This window comes from Brassica napus, chromosome C6 (genome assembly GCF_020379485.1).
Source record: "Brassica napus cultivar Da-Ae chromosome C6, Da-Ae, whole genome shotgun sequence".
NCBI lineage: Eukaryota > Viridiplantae > Streptophyta > Magnoliopsida > Brassicales > Brassicaceae > Brassica > Brassica napus.
In genome coordinates this window covers 10,380,865-10,395,213 of record NC_063449.1, presented here as the reverse complement: position 1 = coordinate 10,395,213, position 14,349 = coordinate 10,380,865, and the positions used below count along the sequence as shown (strand labels likewise).

At 34.9% G+C, this 14,349-nt stretch overlaps 2 protein-coding genes and 1 pseudogene across 3 annotated transcripts; 1 reads left to right on the top strand and 2 right to left on the bottom strand.

The window, feature by feature from the left end:
• Nucleotides 1–4,184: 4,184 nt before the first annotated feature.
• On the bottom strand, nt 4,185–6,644 carry LOC106363410 (annotated as a pseudogene).
• A 1,470-nt stretch (nt 6,645–8,114) lies between these two features.
• Nucleotides 8,115–11,452, bottom strand: LOC106367651. Of its 2 annotated transcripts, XM_013807471.3 has the most exons (7): nt 11,227–11,452; nt 10,395–10,784; nt 10,246–10,298; nt 10,024–10,061; nt 9,636–9,954; nt 8,898–9,193; nt 8,115–8,833 (listed from the first exon to the last, which is right to left on the bottom strand). In XM_013807471.3, exons 1-7 carry the CDS (start codon nt 11,237–11,239, stop codon nt 8,332–8,334), a joined length of 1,611 nt encoding a protein of 536 aa, XP_013662925.1. In that variant the 5' UTR covers nt 11,240–11,452; the 3' UTR covers nt 8,115–8,331. The 2 variants fall into 2 exon arrangements, with proteins under 2 accessions (XP_013662925.1, XP_022557094.1); XM_022701373.2 differs by lacking the exon at nt 11,227–11,452 and having other exon boundaries at nt 10,236–10,298; nt 10,395–10,572.
• A 725-nt stretch (nt 11,453–12,177) lies between these two features.
• BNAC06G06570D (O-fucosyltransferase 14) lies at nt 12,178–14,302 on the top strand. Its single transcript, XM_013807469.3, has 3 exons — nt 12,178–13,497; nt 13,619–13,868; nt 13,941–14,302. Exons 1-3 carry the CDS (start codon nt 12,293–12,295, stop codon nt 14,115–14,117), a joined length of 1,632 nt encoding a protein of 543 aa, XP_013662923.1. The 5' UTR covers nt 12,178–12,292; the 3' UTR covers nt 14,118–14,302.
• Nucleotides 14,303–14,349: the final 47 nt, after the last annotated feature.

Sequence of the window (14,349 nt, the reverse complement as noted above, 5' to 3'; positions counted from 1 at the left end):
GCTGAAGATAGTTGCATAATTTTAGTTTTTATTTAGCGCGGTTAAATATAAGCCGAGTAAAACGAATACTGAAAAGTCAAAATTAATCTTTTAATATTGACTAGATCTCGATCCGTGCAACCGCGCGGGTTTTTGTTTTCATTTATTTTTATATAAACATTTTGTTTTCAATTCTAAATTGGTATATATTATAATATATATGTGTCTATCAATTTTTAAAATATAATAAGTTTACGGTATATTTTTTTCATTGAATAGATTGTTTCAAACTTTCACATGTATTTGTATCTTCTTCTATATATATATTTTCGGATTATTATTTTATTATTAAAATCGTAACTATATATATATAAAGATTAGTAAAATATTGTTTTATTGTCATATTCAAAAATATTGTAACATTTCACAAATTTAGAAAGTTTTTTAAAAATTAAATTTTCGTTTCACAGATTTATATTATCGAGTAAATAAATAAATATTTAGTTTTTGTTTCATTTTTAAAATAAACTATATAGTTTAAAATTTGTTTTCATTGGTTTAAGGTAGTAAAAATTAATCATTGTTAGATAATATGATCTTTTGTTATTTAAAAAAAAAATCTTCATAATTTTAAAATTTAACATCGACAAATATTTAAATAATTAACATATGAAGGTATAGTATTACAATATTAAATTATATCTATTTAATTTATACTATGTATAAATCCAATGAATCATCTATTGTTTAAATCTAATTATTGATAGCCCAATAAAAATTTCTGGTAGGCCCAAAATTTAAAAGATAAGATTAGAGATTAAATATAATATAGCTTTCTAGTGAATAGGTCCATTAGGTTCATTTTAAAAAAAATCACACATGAATCAAGGTTGTGACTTCTGTTGCGCGGGTTTTTGTTTTCATTTATTTTTATATAAACATTTTGTTTTCAATTCTAAATTGGTATATATTATAATATATATGTGTCTATCAATTTTTAAAATATAATAAGTTTACGGTATATTTTTTCATTGAATAGATTGTTTCAAACTTTCACATGTATTTGTATCTTCTTCTATATATATATTTTCGGATTATTATTTCATTATTAAAATCGTAACTATATATATAAAGATTAGTAAAATATTATTTTATTGTCATATACAAAAATATTGTAACATTTCACAAATTTAGAAATTTTTGTAAAAATTTAACTTTTCGTTACACAGATTTATATTATCGAGTAAGTAATTAAATATTTAGTTTTTGTTTAATTTTTAAAATAAACTATATAGTTTAAAATTTGTTTTCATTGGTTTAAGGTAGTAAAATTTAATCATTGTTAGATAATATGATTTTTTTATTTAAAAAAAAATCTTCATAATTTTAAAATTTAACATCGACAAATATTTAAATAATTAACATATGGAGGTATAGTATTACAACATCAAATTATATCTATTTAATTTATACTATGTATAAATCCAATGGATCATCTATTGTTTAAATCTAATTATTGATAGCCCAATAAAAATTTCTGGTAGACCCAAAATTTAAAAGATAAGATTATGGATTAAATGTAACATAACTTTCTAGTGAATAGGTCCATTAGGTTCATTTTTTAAAAAAATCACACATGAATCAAGGTTGTGACTTCTGTTTTAATATATAAGATAATTTTGTACTTGTTTTTATATAACCCAAAACTATTTTATTAATAAAAGCTCCACAGAGAGTGATTCAAATTCTTAAAATATTATCAAAGTTATAAATTCTATTTATAAATATTTATAAATAAATATTAACAAAAGTATTTAAATATAAAAAATAAATAAAAATTGTTCCGTTATATTATATGTTCTTAGAGCATCTCTAATATAACTAGATCTTTTATCCGCGCTACGCGCGGATTATGTCCTATTAGTTACGCGCGGATTATGTCCTATTAGCTTGTTCTATATATTTTTAAATTATTTAACAAACTTTGTAGGAAATAAATTGAATGTTAGATTTTGTCGAAGATGATAACAATTGACATCATTGAATATGTTGGCGTTACATACAATACTTAATTTCTTTACTGAAACATATTTTGGAAGAGGAATTCTGTTGTCAACAACATTATAATAAAAAAATTATAAATTTTATTTATCAATTAGTTTGTGAAACTTTGTTTTTTTTAAGTATTTCCAATGGTTGACTTAATTTTTATCTTCAAAATTCATTTACTTAAAATAAAGAAAAAAAATGAAGCAGTATTCAGTGCAATAGTTCGCTTAATTTATTTCTTAAAGAATATTCCAAATATATTTCATCTCCACTTTATCAATAATTACTAATGATATCTTATACTTTCCCATATTAACTAATTTTACTTAACTATTTTTAAAAATAGTCCAACACAACAATTATTTAATATAAATTAAACATTATGATATAATAAATTTATTACATATCATGAATAAACCAACAGAAAACATCATAATTTATAAAAAAAAAACCATATAAATATTTTTTCTATGAGTGGTTAACAAAAGTGTTTAGAAATAAGAGATGAGCTTATTTGTCTTTGATTCTTTTTAATCGAGTTTAAATTTCTTAGAAATGAATATTCATATGCTCTTCGATATAAATATTTGATCATATGAAAATAATAGTCAAAATTTGGTAATTAACTGGATAATGTTAACATATATAAATTTATTTTGGTAAACAATAAGAATAATTAAAAGTTAAAGACCAATTTTACAGTTAAAATTTTATCTTCAAAAGTGAAGATGTGCACACCACATCTTCAAATGTGAAACAACATTGTTCATTATTTCATTTTGAAATAAGAAATTAAGTAATGTTGGAACAAAACTTACTTAAAAAATGAAGCAAATATTGAAAAATGAAATTATCTAAACTCAATTCCATTGTCTTTAGGTTATAATCTTGGCAAAATATGGAAAATTTGGAAAATTCTGACATATATATAAAAACTGTTATATAACAGTTCATATTTTAAAGTTGGTGTTACATACAATACTTAATTCATTTACCAAAAAAATATTTTAGAAGGAGTATGCTCTTATGTCATAGAAGGAGTATGCTCTTATAAATATAATTAATAAAATGATTGGTAGAGTAATTGATGATTCATATATAAAATTATCATATAAAATAACTATATAATATATAATTTTCTTATTTTAAGAATAATATAGATATATTATAAACATATATGTATATTAATTTTTATATTTTATTGACAATAATAATCAGTTTCTCTAATTATATTTAATTATATTTTAAATTTAATTATTTTTTTCTTTATTTTGAAACTAAAAAATTATTTTTGGATATTAAAATAATGTTGTGATATTGTTAATAAAATAGATAAATTATATTAAATTTTTATATATTCCAAATGCAAATACTTTACCAAAAACTTAATTTGAAAACATTGGGTAAATAGCATTTCAAGAGCATTAGTACATCAAATGCTATTATAAATGTTTTTCTAAAATTATTGATTGTATAATAAAGAACAAAATGCTTATGCTAATACTCTTTCAAGCTTTAAAACATTTAATGTATTACTTCTTTAGTGTTGTAATTATATATTGACATGCAATTAGAGAAACTGATTCCGGAAAACAATTTACAAAAGTTTAGAAAATTTCATATATGTAATGAGTATATTTGTAATGAATACCCGGGAGAGGACATGTCGTGGACATGACATGTCGTGTGCAACACTTCTCACCCATATTTTAGGTCTTATTTTTTAATAGATTTGGGTTTAACCTTCTTCTTTGAAAAAAAAAGTGTGACTATATTAAATTTGCAACTATCGACATTTTGCATAACCCCATCGGAAAATATATTAATCTTTCCATTTGTGTGAATAATAAAATTCAATTTATCATGGGCGGAGCCAGCATCATTTTTTATAGGGGTCTTTATTAAAATAAGTAACTTTATTAAAATAAGTAAAAAATACTAAGATATCTGCAAGAAAAATTTAGAACTTGTGATATGGGGGTCAAGCTAAAGAATTTTAACCAAATGTTATAGCAAAAGGCTAACGTACATAAGCTATATTCATTTCTTTTGTAAAAGGTCAACTGATCCCCCGCCCTCCTCATTACATGGCTCCGCCACTGTGGACGTCTATCAATGCATGCACAAAAATAAATAATATTTGTGGGATGGTATGATGGTTAAAGTAAGAAATTTCACATCTCTGTATGAATTGGAGAAAAATTTGTAGTTTGTATTTTTCACTCGTGCCAATGCCTTTCCTTCTTATGTCATTACAATTTACAACCTACTTCTATCGTGGGGAAAAAAATAGAGACTGAGAGATATTATTGAGATAAAACGAATGTGCAGTGGAGTTACTCTAACAAATATCCTGCACGTGAATGACTTCCTTAGGAAATGAAAAGTTTCTTCATTACATCTAGAGTCCCACACAACGTTATCAATGGTAGCTATGCAGTTAAAAGGGCTGCATACAATTAGGAAAGAGTAAGAGCATTGTACGTACTTAGTATTGTATTGAAACTAATTAATAATTACCCGAGCTGGTTCATGTTTCACCTCAGATGCATTGACCATAGCAGCAACGTCCTGGTTTTGAGCCAATCTAAAACATATTTTTGAGTCAGATGGAGTTCACAACTGTATATTAAAATGAGCAAGTAATACAGACCAAAATAGATACTCAATGGTCGGAGGCACATCGTTGTCAATAAAAACTCTAGATAAGGACATGAACAGAGAGCAGCGCTGACTGCGTATTTTGAAATTAGGTTTACACAGGGACATTACCACGATAGTTAAGGACTGGCTTGTAGAAGTGGAATCTAATGTAGTATAAATAACTTACTAATAAGTGAGAAATCGTGCAGGATGACAATAAGTTACAAAGTGCGTAAAAAGGGTATTGTGTATCTCATATACGTTTTATGTTGACTGTTGTGATTAATAGATCGGTTGGAGTTTGTAGGCTTGCGATAAAACTCATTGGCATCATGATCCCACACATAAACATTCAGCACATGGCCACTGCACAAGTTCATCCAAAGTTTGTTAGAAGGGAATAAATATGTATGTCAATTGTTAAATGAGTTTGCAGGTAGAATAGTTTCAGTCAGTTAGAAAAGAATCATATTTTAAAGAAAGAAAAGACGGTGGAGTGATGAGATTAGTGTCAAGCAACGTGTCTTTTTCTTCTTCTGCTGAGGTCAATAACAACAACGCTTACGTTGTCGCTGCTATGCTTCCCTAACGCTAGATTCGTCAGCAACACTGACGCTTCCGCACATGCTTTGTCCGTGATCTCTCCCCTCTTCCCGTTCTTCCTTGACCCCACCACCTTCTCTTCCTTCCTTTCTTCACACTCCGTAGCTTCTCTCCGCCTTCCTCCTCCACGTCCACCTTTTTTGTTAAGATATATTTGCACCGTCGCACACGCCGCATCGTTCGTTACTACGTCCCATAGCCCATCGCTAGCAAGAATCATAAACTCATCTTCTTCACTCCGTTCCGTCACCGTAACTTCCGGCTCCGAGCTCACGTACGGTTTCAAGTAATTGTCTCCGATGGCTCGTGACGTGGCTAAAACGCCTAAGACTCTTGATCCCAGTATATCACTCGCCCTCCTGCTTCTTGAATCCTATCCAACTAGTCCGGACGATCCGGCTGTTAATTTGAAAACGTAAAACCAGATCAGTTCAATCCACCAAGATCATTTGACAGACTGTTCTTAAAAACCATTATAGGTGGCATAACGATGTTTTAAACGATTTTATTATATAAAAAAACAGGTTTAGATATTGAAAAAATAATCAATAATTTTCTATAAAACGCATAATTATCGCCTAATTACCATAATCAATAATTTTCTATAAATTATTATAAAACGCATAATTACTACCGTCTAGCTAATTCTTTAACATTGGTTTTAGATTGGTTTTACGTATCAAATTAGATCTCTCGAGAAAGAGATAGAGAGACTGACCTTGTGATCTGTAGATAGAGGAACTGGTTTTCAATTCCGACAAAGAACTGCCCTAGAATCACCACAGTTCGCTACAATGATCTTCTCCGGGGTAATAACGGAGACAACAGCAGTGGATCCGACAGCGTCGCAGTTTGGTGTTTGAAGCTCGCATTTGCAGTTAGCATTCATCACGGTTTCCTCCCAACGAACAGCTTCCATGTCCATGCGCGTGAAGCTACGCTCCATCATCTTCTTCCACTCTTCGTTCTTGTCGGAGAGGCTTCCTCTTGCACTAACTCGTGGAGCCTCTCCTTACATCTCGAAGCAACCTAAAACCGATGTCGTATTCAATAAATTCAATCAGCTAACACACAAACATTAAAAAGAGAGATTTGTGAAAACGGCGTCGTACATGAGAACAGCCGTGACCGTCGTAAACTCCGAAATAGTGCCACCTCGTTCGAGAAAACTCCGTTTGTTTCCGAACAAAAGAAGGATGAATCGAAACCGTATCCTCCATATCTCTTCTTCTACCGCACACTGATGCGACACCGTACCTAGGCCTCGCATCAGTCTCTCTCACCGTTAGCTTAGACGGAACACCTCCAATAACCGATGAATTTTCGCCGGAGATGTCGTTCACATCTCTCCTAATCTCCCCGTCAAGTAATTAACTCTCGTCCGCTTCTGAACAACCTTCAGGCGAGCTCCGAGGAGGTGAAGTAGAGTTCATAAAATCGTACTCATCTTGCTTATTACGCTTATAGATCCCCTCTGTATCTTCCGCCGCCGCCACCGTCTTATTCATCTTGGCCGGAGACATCCTGCATCTCTGAACACCGATCCTTCGTCTCCCGCTCGTCCACTGCAGATGTTCATGCAAAGTTTGTTAGAAGGGAATAAATATGTATGTCAATTGTTAAATGAGTTTGCAGGTAGAATAGTTTCAGTCAGTGAAATTGAATCTTAAGGAGCATGACGAAATATGAGTTCATACGTGTTCATCAATAAGAAGAAGCTCTTGAAGAAGAGAGCCATGGGGCCTTGCCGATTGATTTCCCTGTCTATGTTGCCTCTCTGATAAATTGATTTATCCAACTGTAATGAAGAGGAAGGCAAAAATAGATGAGGGATATATATAGTGTAGAGTTGGTGGGATGGAAATCAATTCATGGCGTTAGGATATCTGCAGTCAATGATTGAGCTTTATGAGGCTTAGCATGTTTGAACATATATGTTCAAAAGGAGAAAGGGAAGCGGAACAGATGAAGGTGGGGATAAGATGAGACGAAGATGTGAGAACTCTTTTTTGACAGGTATTAGGTTTTAGACCATAGATTGGGTCATTGTTGGGCTAAGAAAAAGGACTTTTAACCAAATAATACCAAAGACCAGGGTTTTATCTTTAATCGACCTAAAATATCGACCTGGCAAAATGAAGTTTTTCTATTGGTAGATTTTTTAGAGTGACGTGGACACCTTCTCCGTTGAGGATATTCAACTTTTAGTATTGTATTGATAATACTCCATTTTCTCTAACCCAATTATATTTCTCACTCCATAATGAAGTGATGAACAAACAAAAAATAGATTACTCGATTTATGAAGTAAATTCTATTACTCGATTTTTTTTAACACTGGATAATTATGCTATTACAACTATGAAAAATATTACAGACGATTCTACAGCCGACAATTCTACCTGCCGTATGAGGATTCACGCCTGACTGCATCACCTGAGCCGCCCTATCAAATCCACACTAGACGGTATTCCTTGCGCCATGTTGTAGATCTCTTGTAAGCCTTTTATCCTTTAATTCGCATAATTCCGCTTTCTCCGAGAATTGAAATCCAGATCTCCTGGTGTAGAAGCATTAATGAACCCTTAGTCAAACCACTGGACCAAGGGGGCTTCCACCTATTACTCGGTTTATGAAGTAAATTCTATTACTCGATTTATGAAGTAAATTCTATTATGGAGTGAGATACGAAGTTAGGTTGGAACATTGTTTACTCCATAATCACTTTTATTTCATTTTAGAGGAAAAAATGGAAAATGGAGTGGGATTGGAAACGGTCCAAGTAATCCTTCTTTTCTTTACCGTCGTTTGATGAGGTTTTTAATACTTCAATCCAACAATAATGGAAAGCTATGGATAATTGTTAACTAACCTGAAACTCTTGACATACAATCGAGTTATTATAGATACAACTGCCACACCTCAAACTGGAAACTGCTTCTCTCAAGCATGAGACCAAACAAGAAGCCAAAATTTCGAATCACTAATTGAACAATATGTTTTTCTTCTCTGCTACATCACTACAACATCACCTCGTGTCCACTTGATAAAATAAGTTTAAGTTGCTTCTGTGACTTCCACTAGCCTCCCACGAACCCACTTCTTAGTTACATTCCCTGATTCCAAAGATTCACCCTTTTCTTCCATTCCATGGCAAACGTCAGAACCATTTGATAGATGTGGACTCTTAGTAAGTTTGATAGCTCCATTAGACTCTGGTGGTGGTGGATCAATTCTTGTCCCATTTGGCTGTGGCAAATCACTACACCTCAAGTTCAAGTGAAGACTCTCTCCATTGATAGAGAATGTGTGCGTTCCGTTTACCTCTCCTGGTTGTTCTGTCTCGGATTCACTGCAAACCTCCAGAAGAGTATCACTAGGCTGATGGTAAGTCACATCTTCATCTGAAGCCACCTGGCTAATTTCTAAAGATTCAATCAGCTGTGTTGCTTCTGCTATAAGCTTTTTACTCTCTAACAAAGATGCATGAGCAACAGGGCTTGTCATAGCAGCAACCTCAAGAACCTTTGCAGCTTTCTCAGCCTCAGAGATCAAAAGCCTAACGAGAAAACAAAAGGTTTAGTTACAATTCCAAAACAGAGATATATTAAACAGTTACTGACCTTGCTCGTTGCACAGCATCCATCTTCTTAGACTCTTCAGCAACTCTTTTTGCTCTGATGCTTTTTATCATCTCCAGCTTTGAACTCGCTAAAGGATCTTTATACACAGGTGTTCTGCGCTTCCTTACTTTCACAACTTGAACTTTGCGTACAGTCTCTGAATCTCTTGTAGTTTTAATTGTAGGACTCTTCTTTCTAGGCTCTGCATTTCCACTTGGTCTTCTACGACGTCTCTCAGCACCATCAGGTATACCGTGATACTTTGCCAAGCCAGAGCAAACCCTTTCACGGTAAGCCTGACAAGAGAAACCAAACCAAGTTAAAGAACACAACTGATGACATAGGCTTGCAGGTTCTGGTAATTTGGTTCGGGTATTTCGGTTTTTGGGTAGTTTGGTTTGCCTAAAATCTGCCGAAATGAACCGTAATTGGTTCGGTATTCGGTAATTTGGTTATTAAAATTTTTACTGAAACTAACCGAAGTTTTTGGTTTCGATTATATTTCGGTTAAAAATTTAGGTACGGTTAGTTCGATTAATTCGGTTAATTTTTTTGGTTAATTCGGTTTGATATTTCGGTTATTTTGGTTAGTTCAATTCAAAATTTGGTTAACAAATTTTCTTTACGACCGAACTAACCGATTAACAAACCGAACTGAACTAACCAAATTGGGTTCAGTAGGTTAGGTTAAAAATCCCAGCCCTAAGTGATGTGATCATATTACAAAACACAACTTACTGGATCAGCCCATTTAGCAGCTATTGCTTCAGCGATCTTCCTTCTTTGTTCAGGAGATTTTGGAGCTCTTCTGTTACCTTTAGCTGCTCTAACTGCTTTCCTCTGCTCTATACTCTCAAGCCATTCCAGCTGATTCTGCTGATCCATGATCTTGTAAGAATCCCACTGAAACTCTTGTTCATCTGTAAATCCTTTTCTAGCAGCTTCTGCTAACAAGTTTTGCCACTCGAAATGACATGTCTCCTGCACTTTTCTCCTCTCCTTTCTCCTCGCCCACCGCATCCTCACTCCCTCCCCAATCTTCAACCGTGTCTCCTCGCTGTTACAAATCATAAAAGTTAAAGCTCCAGCAAGTGAAAACGGCATAAAACAACAGAACAGTACTTACTTTTGTGCGTGTCCGAGATTTGATAACTTCATCTTGATCTGCCAAAGGATGAAGACACAAAAAAGGTTCTATGAGGGATTGAGAAAAGACATAAACGCCCTAACATAACATAAGTTACCTCATGACTAGAGTAACACAAGGGTAGAATCTATAACAATACATATAGGTACTGTGGCCAACTCCTCTAAGAGGACATATATAAACATTCTTACATGACATCACCTTAGGGTCTTGCATTGCAATCTTTGTCCTTTCTCTAATCTTCTGTAGGGTCTCTGCATCAATGCAAAATAACGATTATTGTAATGTTAACCAGCTAGAAGCAAGTGTAGATAGATTGATGAGGAAACGTCAAAGCTAAAACTACCCACCCGGACTATGCTTCCTGCCTTTGTTCCAAGGAGTGTTGCCTCTATTAGCCTTGGAAATCCTCATCCTTCTTAGCCTTTCTCTGTCATCCACCTCTTCTCCATCATCAGAACCTCCATTTAGACCATCAGAAGGTTTTGAAGCACCAGAAGAAGACAAGGAAGAGCTTTGTTGGTGTTCTGTCTGAGCAGGATATTTGGTTTCAACAGCGGCCACTGCAGTTATAAGGAGCCTGCCTCTTGGTACATGAAGATGGCCATTGTAGAATTTCAAACTCTTGGAGAAAGTGGATTGTCTCCATGGGTTACGTAGGGTTTTGGCATGGATGATAATACTCTGAGCCCCCAATGGAACAAGATGAGCTTGCAAAGAAGGTTGGATGGTAGCAATATCTGCAAGATTAAACAGTAATTTTAAGCAATTAAAGGTAAATAAGCATTTTTTTTTAATTCTAAAACAAGGACAAAAAACAAGTGATCAAACCAAAGAAGCATCTTCAGGAACTCAGGAAAACATAAGTAAACGTTAAACATTCTCTACAAACAATACAAATCAATAGTCTTTGTCACATATGCATGCATTAAGCAACCAAGAGTTACTACGAATATGTTAAAAATCTTAGCTTTTCTCAGACATAAGACCGCAAATGCAATTGAATTATATCACTCAAGAATGATACCCAATAGACAAGAAACAAACTTGACAAGAGAGAGATGCTCAACACTGAAGTAAAATTCTAAACAGTAGTAACCACTAACCAATCAAAACAGAGAAAACGAGTAAAACGCATGTTAAATGTTGGAAGAATCTGAAATTCTTTACTAGAGAAGGTACCTAGAGAAGGCATTGGGAGCTCATTCAGACCAGGAGAAACTCGAAACTCTCTCTTTTACTTCGCGACACAACCAGAACTGTATTGTAAGATTATACGAAACAATATTTATGTTTGGGCGTGGGTTTTTGCAGGATTTTTAAAGACAGACGAGAAGGATAAGCCACACAAAAATAGCAAAACTTCAACCCGAGATACTTTTGTCTGGCTTTCACGCTGGAGATGGAAGATAACACGACCCGGGTTGTTTAAACAACCCGACCCGTATCAGATATTATTGGGCTGATGGGCCTTCTTAAACCTTTGTTGGGACAATTAAACGGCGCCGTATTCATAACCACGTGATTGCATTATATAACCACTTACCCGACCCGTATCACCTGTTGTTGGGCTTATAAAGGGCCTTGCACATCTTTCACTTCAAACGCCGTCGTATTGATTAACATCTTTAAATGTGGATTGAGAAAAGCCACGTGTTATCTTTACCAGATCGGATCCGATCCGAAAATCAAGATATCCGGAGAGACCGAATCCGGATCCAGATAGTAAAATATTGGATTTCGTCAAAGCCGGATCCGGATCCGAATATCTTAATTTTTAGTCCGGATATCCGGATCCGTAAATTTTATTAATAAATATTTCAAAAATAGTAATACTTATATATAAAAATTAATTTTATTTAATATATTTTTATTTTTATAATAATATATATAAATTTTATGTAAATTTTGTAATATTATACATAGAACATTATATATTTTTTTTATTTTTAAATTATTATTAATATCATATATATATATTAATATTATTTTTTATTTATATTAACGATCCAAATTCGGATCCGGATATATGCCGGATATTATAATTTTTACAAAGATATCCGACGTTCGGATATCCGAAAACCCCGGATCCGGATAAAGATAATAAAATTATGGATCCGCCGGATAAGGATCAGGATGCGGATACCTTCAAATTGCTAGGATAATCCGATCCTTCCTAGGCCTAAGTAGTACTATATGGGTCGGCGGTTCCGGGTTGATCTCCGGCAGTGACTGCGACGCTTCACTAATGGAGAGACCTTCCTCGTCTTCCTCGTCGTCATCCTCATCGCCTAACGAAGAAGAAGACGATCTCCAAAACCTACTCGACGAATCAGATTCCCAAATCGAAGCGGCGGAGCAACGACCACCACCTACCTTCGACGTGGAGACTCTCCGATCACGCTTACGACGAAGCTTCTTCAAGCTCAACCTCACAAAACGGCAGTGCATTGTCATCTTCCTCCCTCTACTCCTCGTCTTAGCCTACCTATCCACCGATCTCACCAACTACTTTTCCTCCGTCAAGGTCCCGGATTCCGTTTTCCGACCAAATCATGGCCCCGCGGAATCGGATCTTCGAGCGCTCTATCTTCTCAGGAAGCAAGAAACCGATCTCTCCTCTCTCTGGAACCGAACTCTATCAGTCTCCGACATGAAGTCCGCTCTTTTCCGACAGATGTCGTTGAACAGACAGATCCAAAACGCGTTACTGTCGCCTCACAAAGCCGAAAGTCTCGGTCTTTACGGTGGGGGTAGTTGCCGGAGAGTGGATCAGAAGTTGTTAAAGCGCAAGACGATTCAGTGGAAGCCGAGGAGAGATAAGTTCCTGTTCGCGATCTGCTTGTCTGGTCAGATGAGTAACCACTTGATCTGTCTGGAGAAGCATATGTTCTTTGCAGCGTTGCTGAAACGAACCCTCGTGATCCCTAGTCATAGATTTGATTACCATTACAGTAGAATTATCGATATCGATCGGACCAATACATGCTTAGGGAGGAAGGTAGTGGTTTCTTTTGAGGAGTTTTGGAAGAGTAGGAAGAAGCACCATCATGTCCATATCGATAGATTCATATGCTACTTCTCGAAGCCAGAGCCGTGTTATGTAGACAAAGAGCATATTGCAAAGCTTAAAGCTTTGGGGATTACTATTGGAGGGAAGGTGGACTCGCCGTGGGAGGAGGAAGATATCGCGAAGCCGAGTAATAAGACGGCTGAGGAAGTGGAGAGGAGTTTCAGATCCGATGATGATGTTATTGCGATTGGAGATGTGTTCTATGCTAACGTTGAGAGAGATTGGGTGATGCAGCCTGGTGGTCCTTTGGCTCACAAGTGCAAGACATTGCTTGAACCAAACCGGTTGATATTGCTCACTGCGCAGAGGTTTATACAGACTTTCCTTGGGAGGAACTACGTTGCTCTTCATCTCCGCAGGCATGGGTTCTTGAAGTTCTGGTATGGTGCATTTCGGTTATTTTGTTTAGTTCGGTTATTTCGGTTCAGATTTGGTTAGTTCGATTCGGAATATTGGTTAGGATTGGTACTGTTTGCTAAGTAATTTTCTTGTATGTGTCAGTAATGCCAAGAATCCAAGTTGCTTTTACCCCATACCTCAAGCTGCTCACTGCATCACTCGTCTGGTTGAGAAGGTCGATGCACCTGTTATTTACCTCTCTACTGATGCAGCTGAAAGCGAAACTGGTCTGCTACAATCACTGTTGATCATAAATGGAAAGACTGTTCCATTCGTGAAGCGACCACCTCGTGACTCAGCTGAGAAGTGGGATGCATTGTTGTACAGACATGGTCTCGAAGGCGACTCACAGGTAACACCCTGCCTCTCTTATCTTCTTCATGTTGAGGATTCAAATGAATAGAATCATAACTTGGATTTTTAGGTGGAAGCAATGTTAGACAAGACGATTTGTGCAATGTCAAGCGTGTTCATTGGTGCCTCAGGTTCTACTTTTACAGAGGATATACTCAGACTCAGAAAAGACTGGGGAACTGCTTCAGTCTGCGATGAGTATCTCTGTCAAAACGAGCAGCCTAATTTTATAGCCGATCATGAATAGATTAGGAACACAATCTCACTTTTTTGTGAGTTCCCATCATATACAAGCAGTCTAATTCTGTTGTTTTTGTGGTTTGTGCATAGTTTATTAGTGTATCAAAACAATAAAGGCATACTTCTCTGTAACCCATTACTGGTCTGATGCATCTGATACAGTTCCTTCTAATATAATTTGAGTCTTAGTGATGTGTGAGTTTCTATCACTGATCCAAATGGCTAATAATTTAAAATTA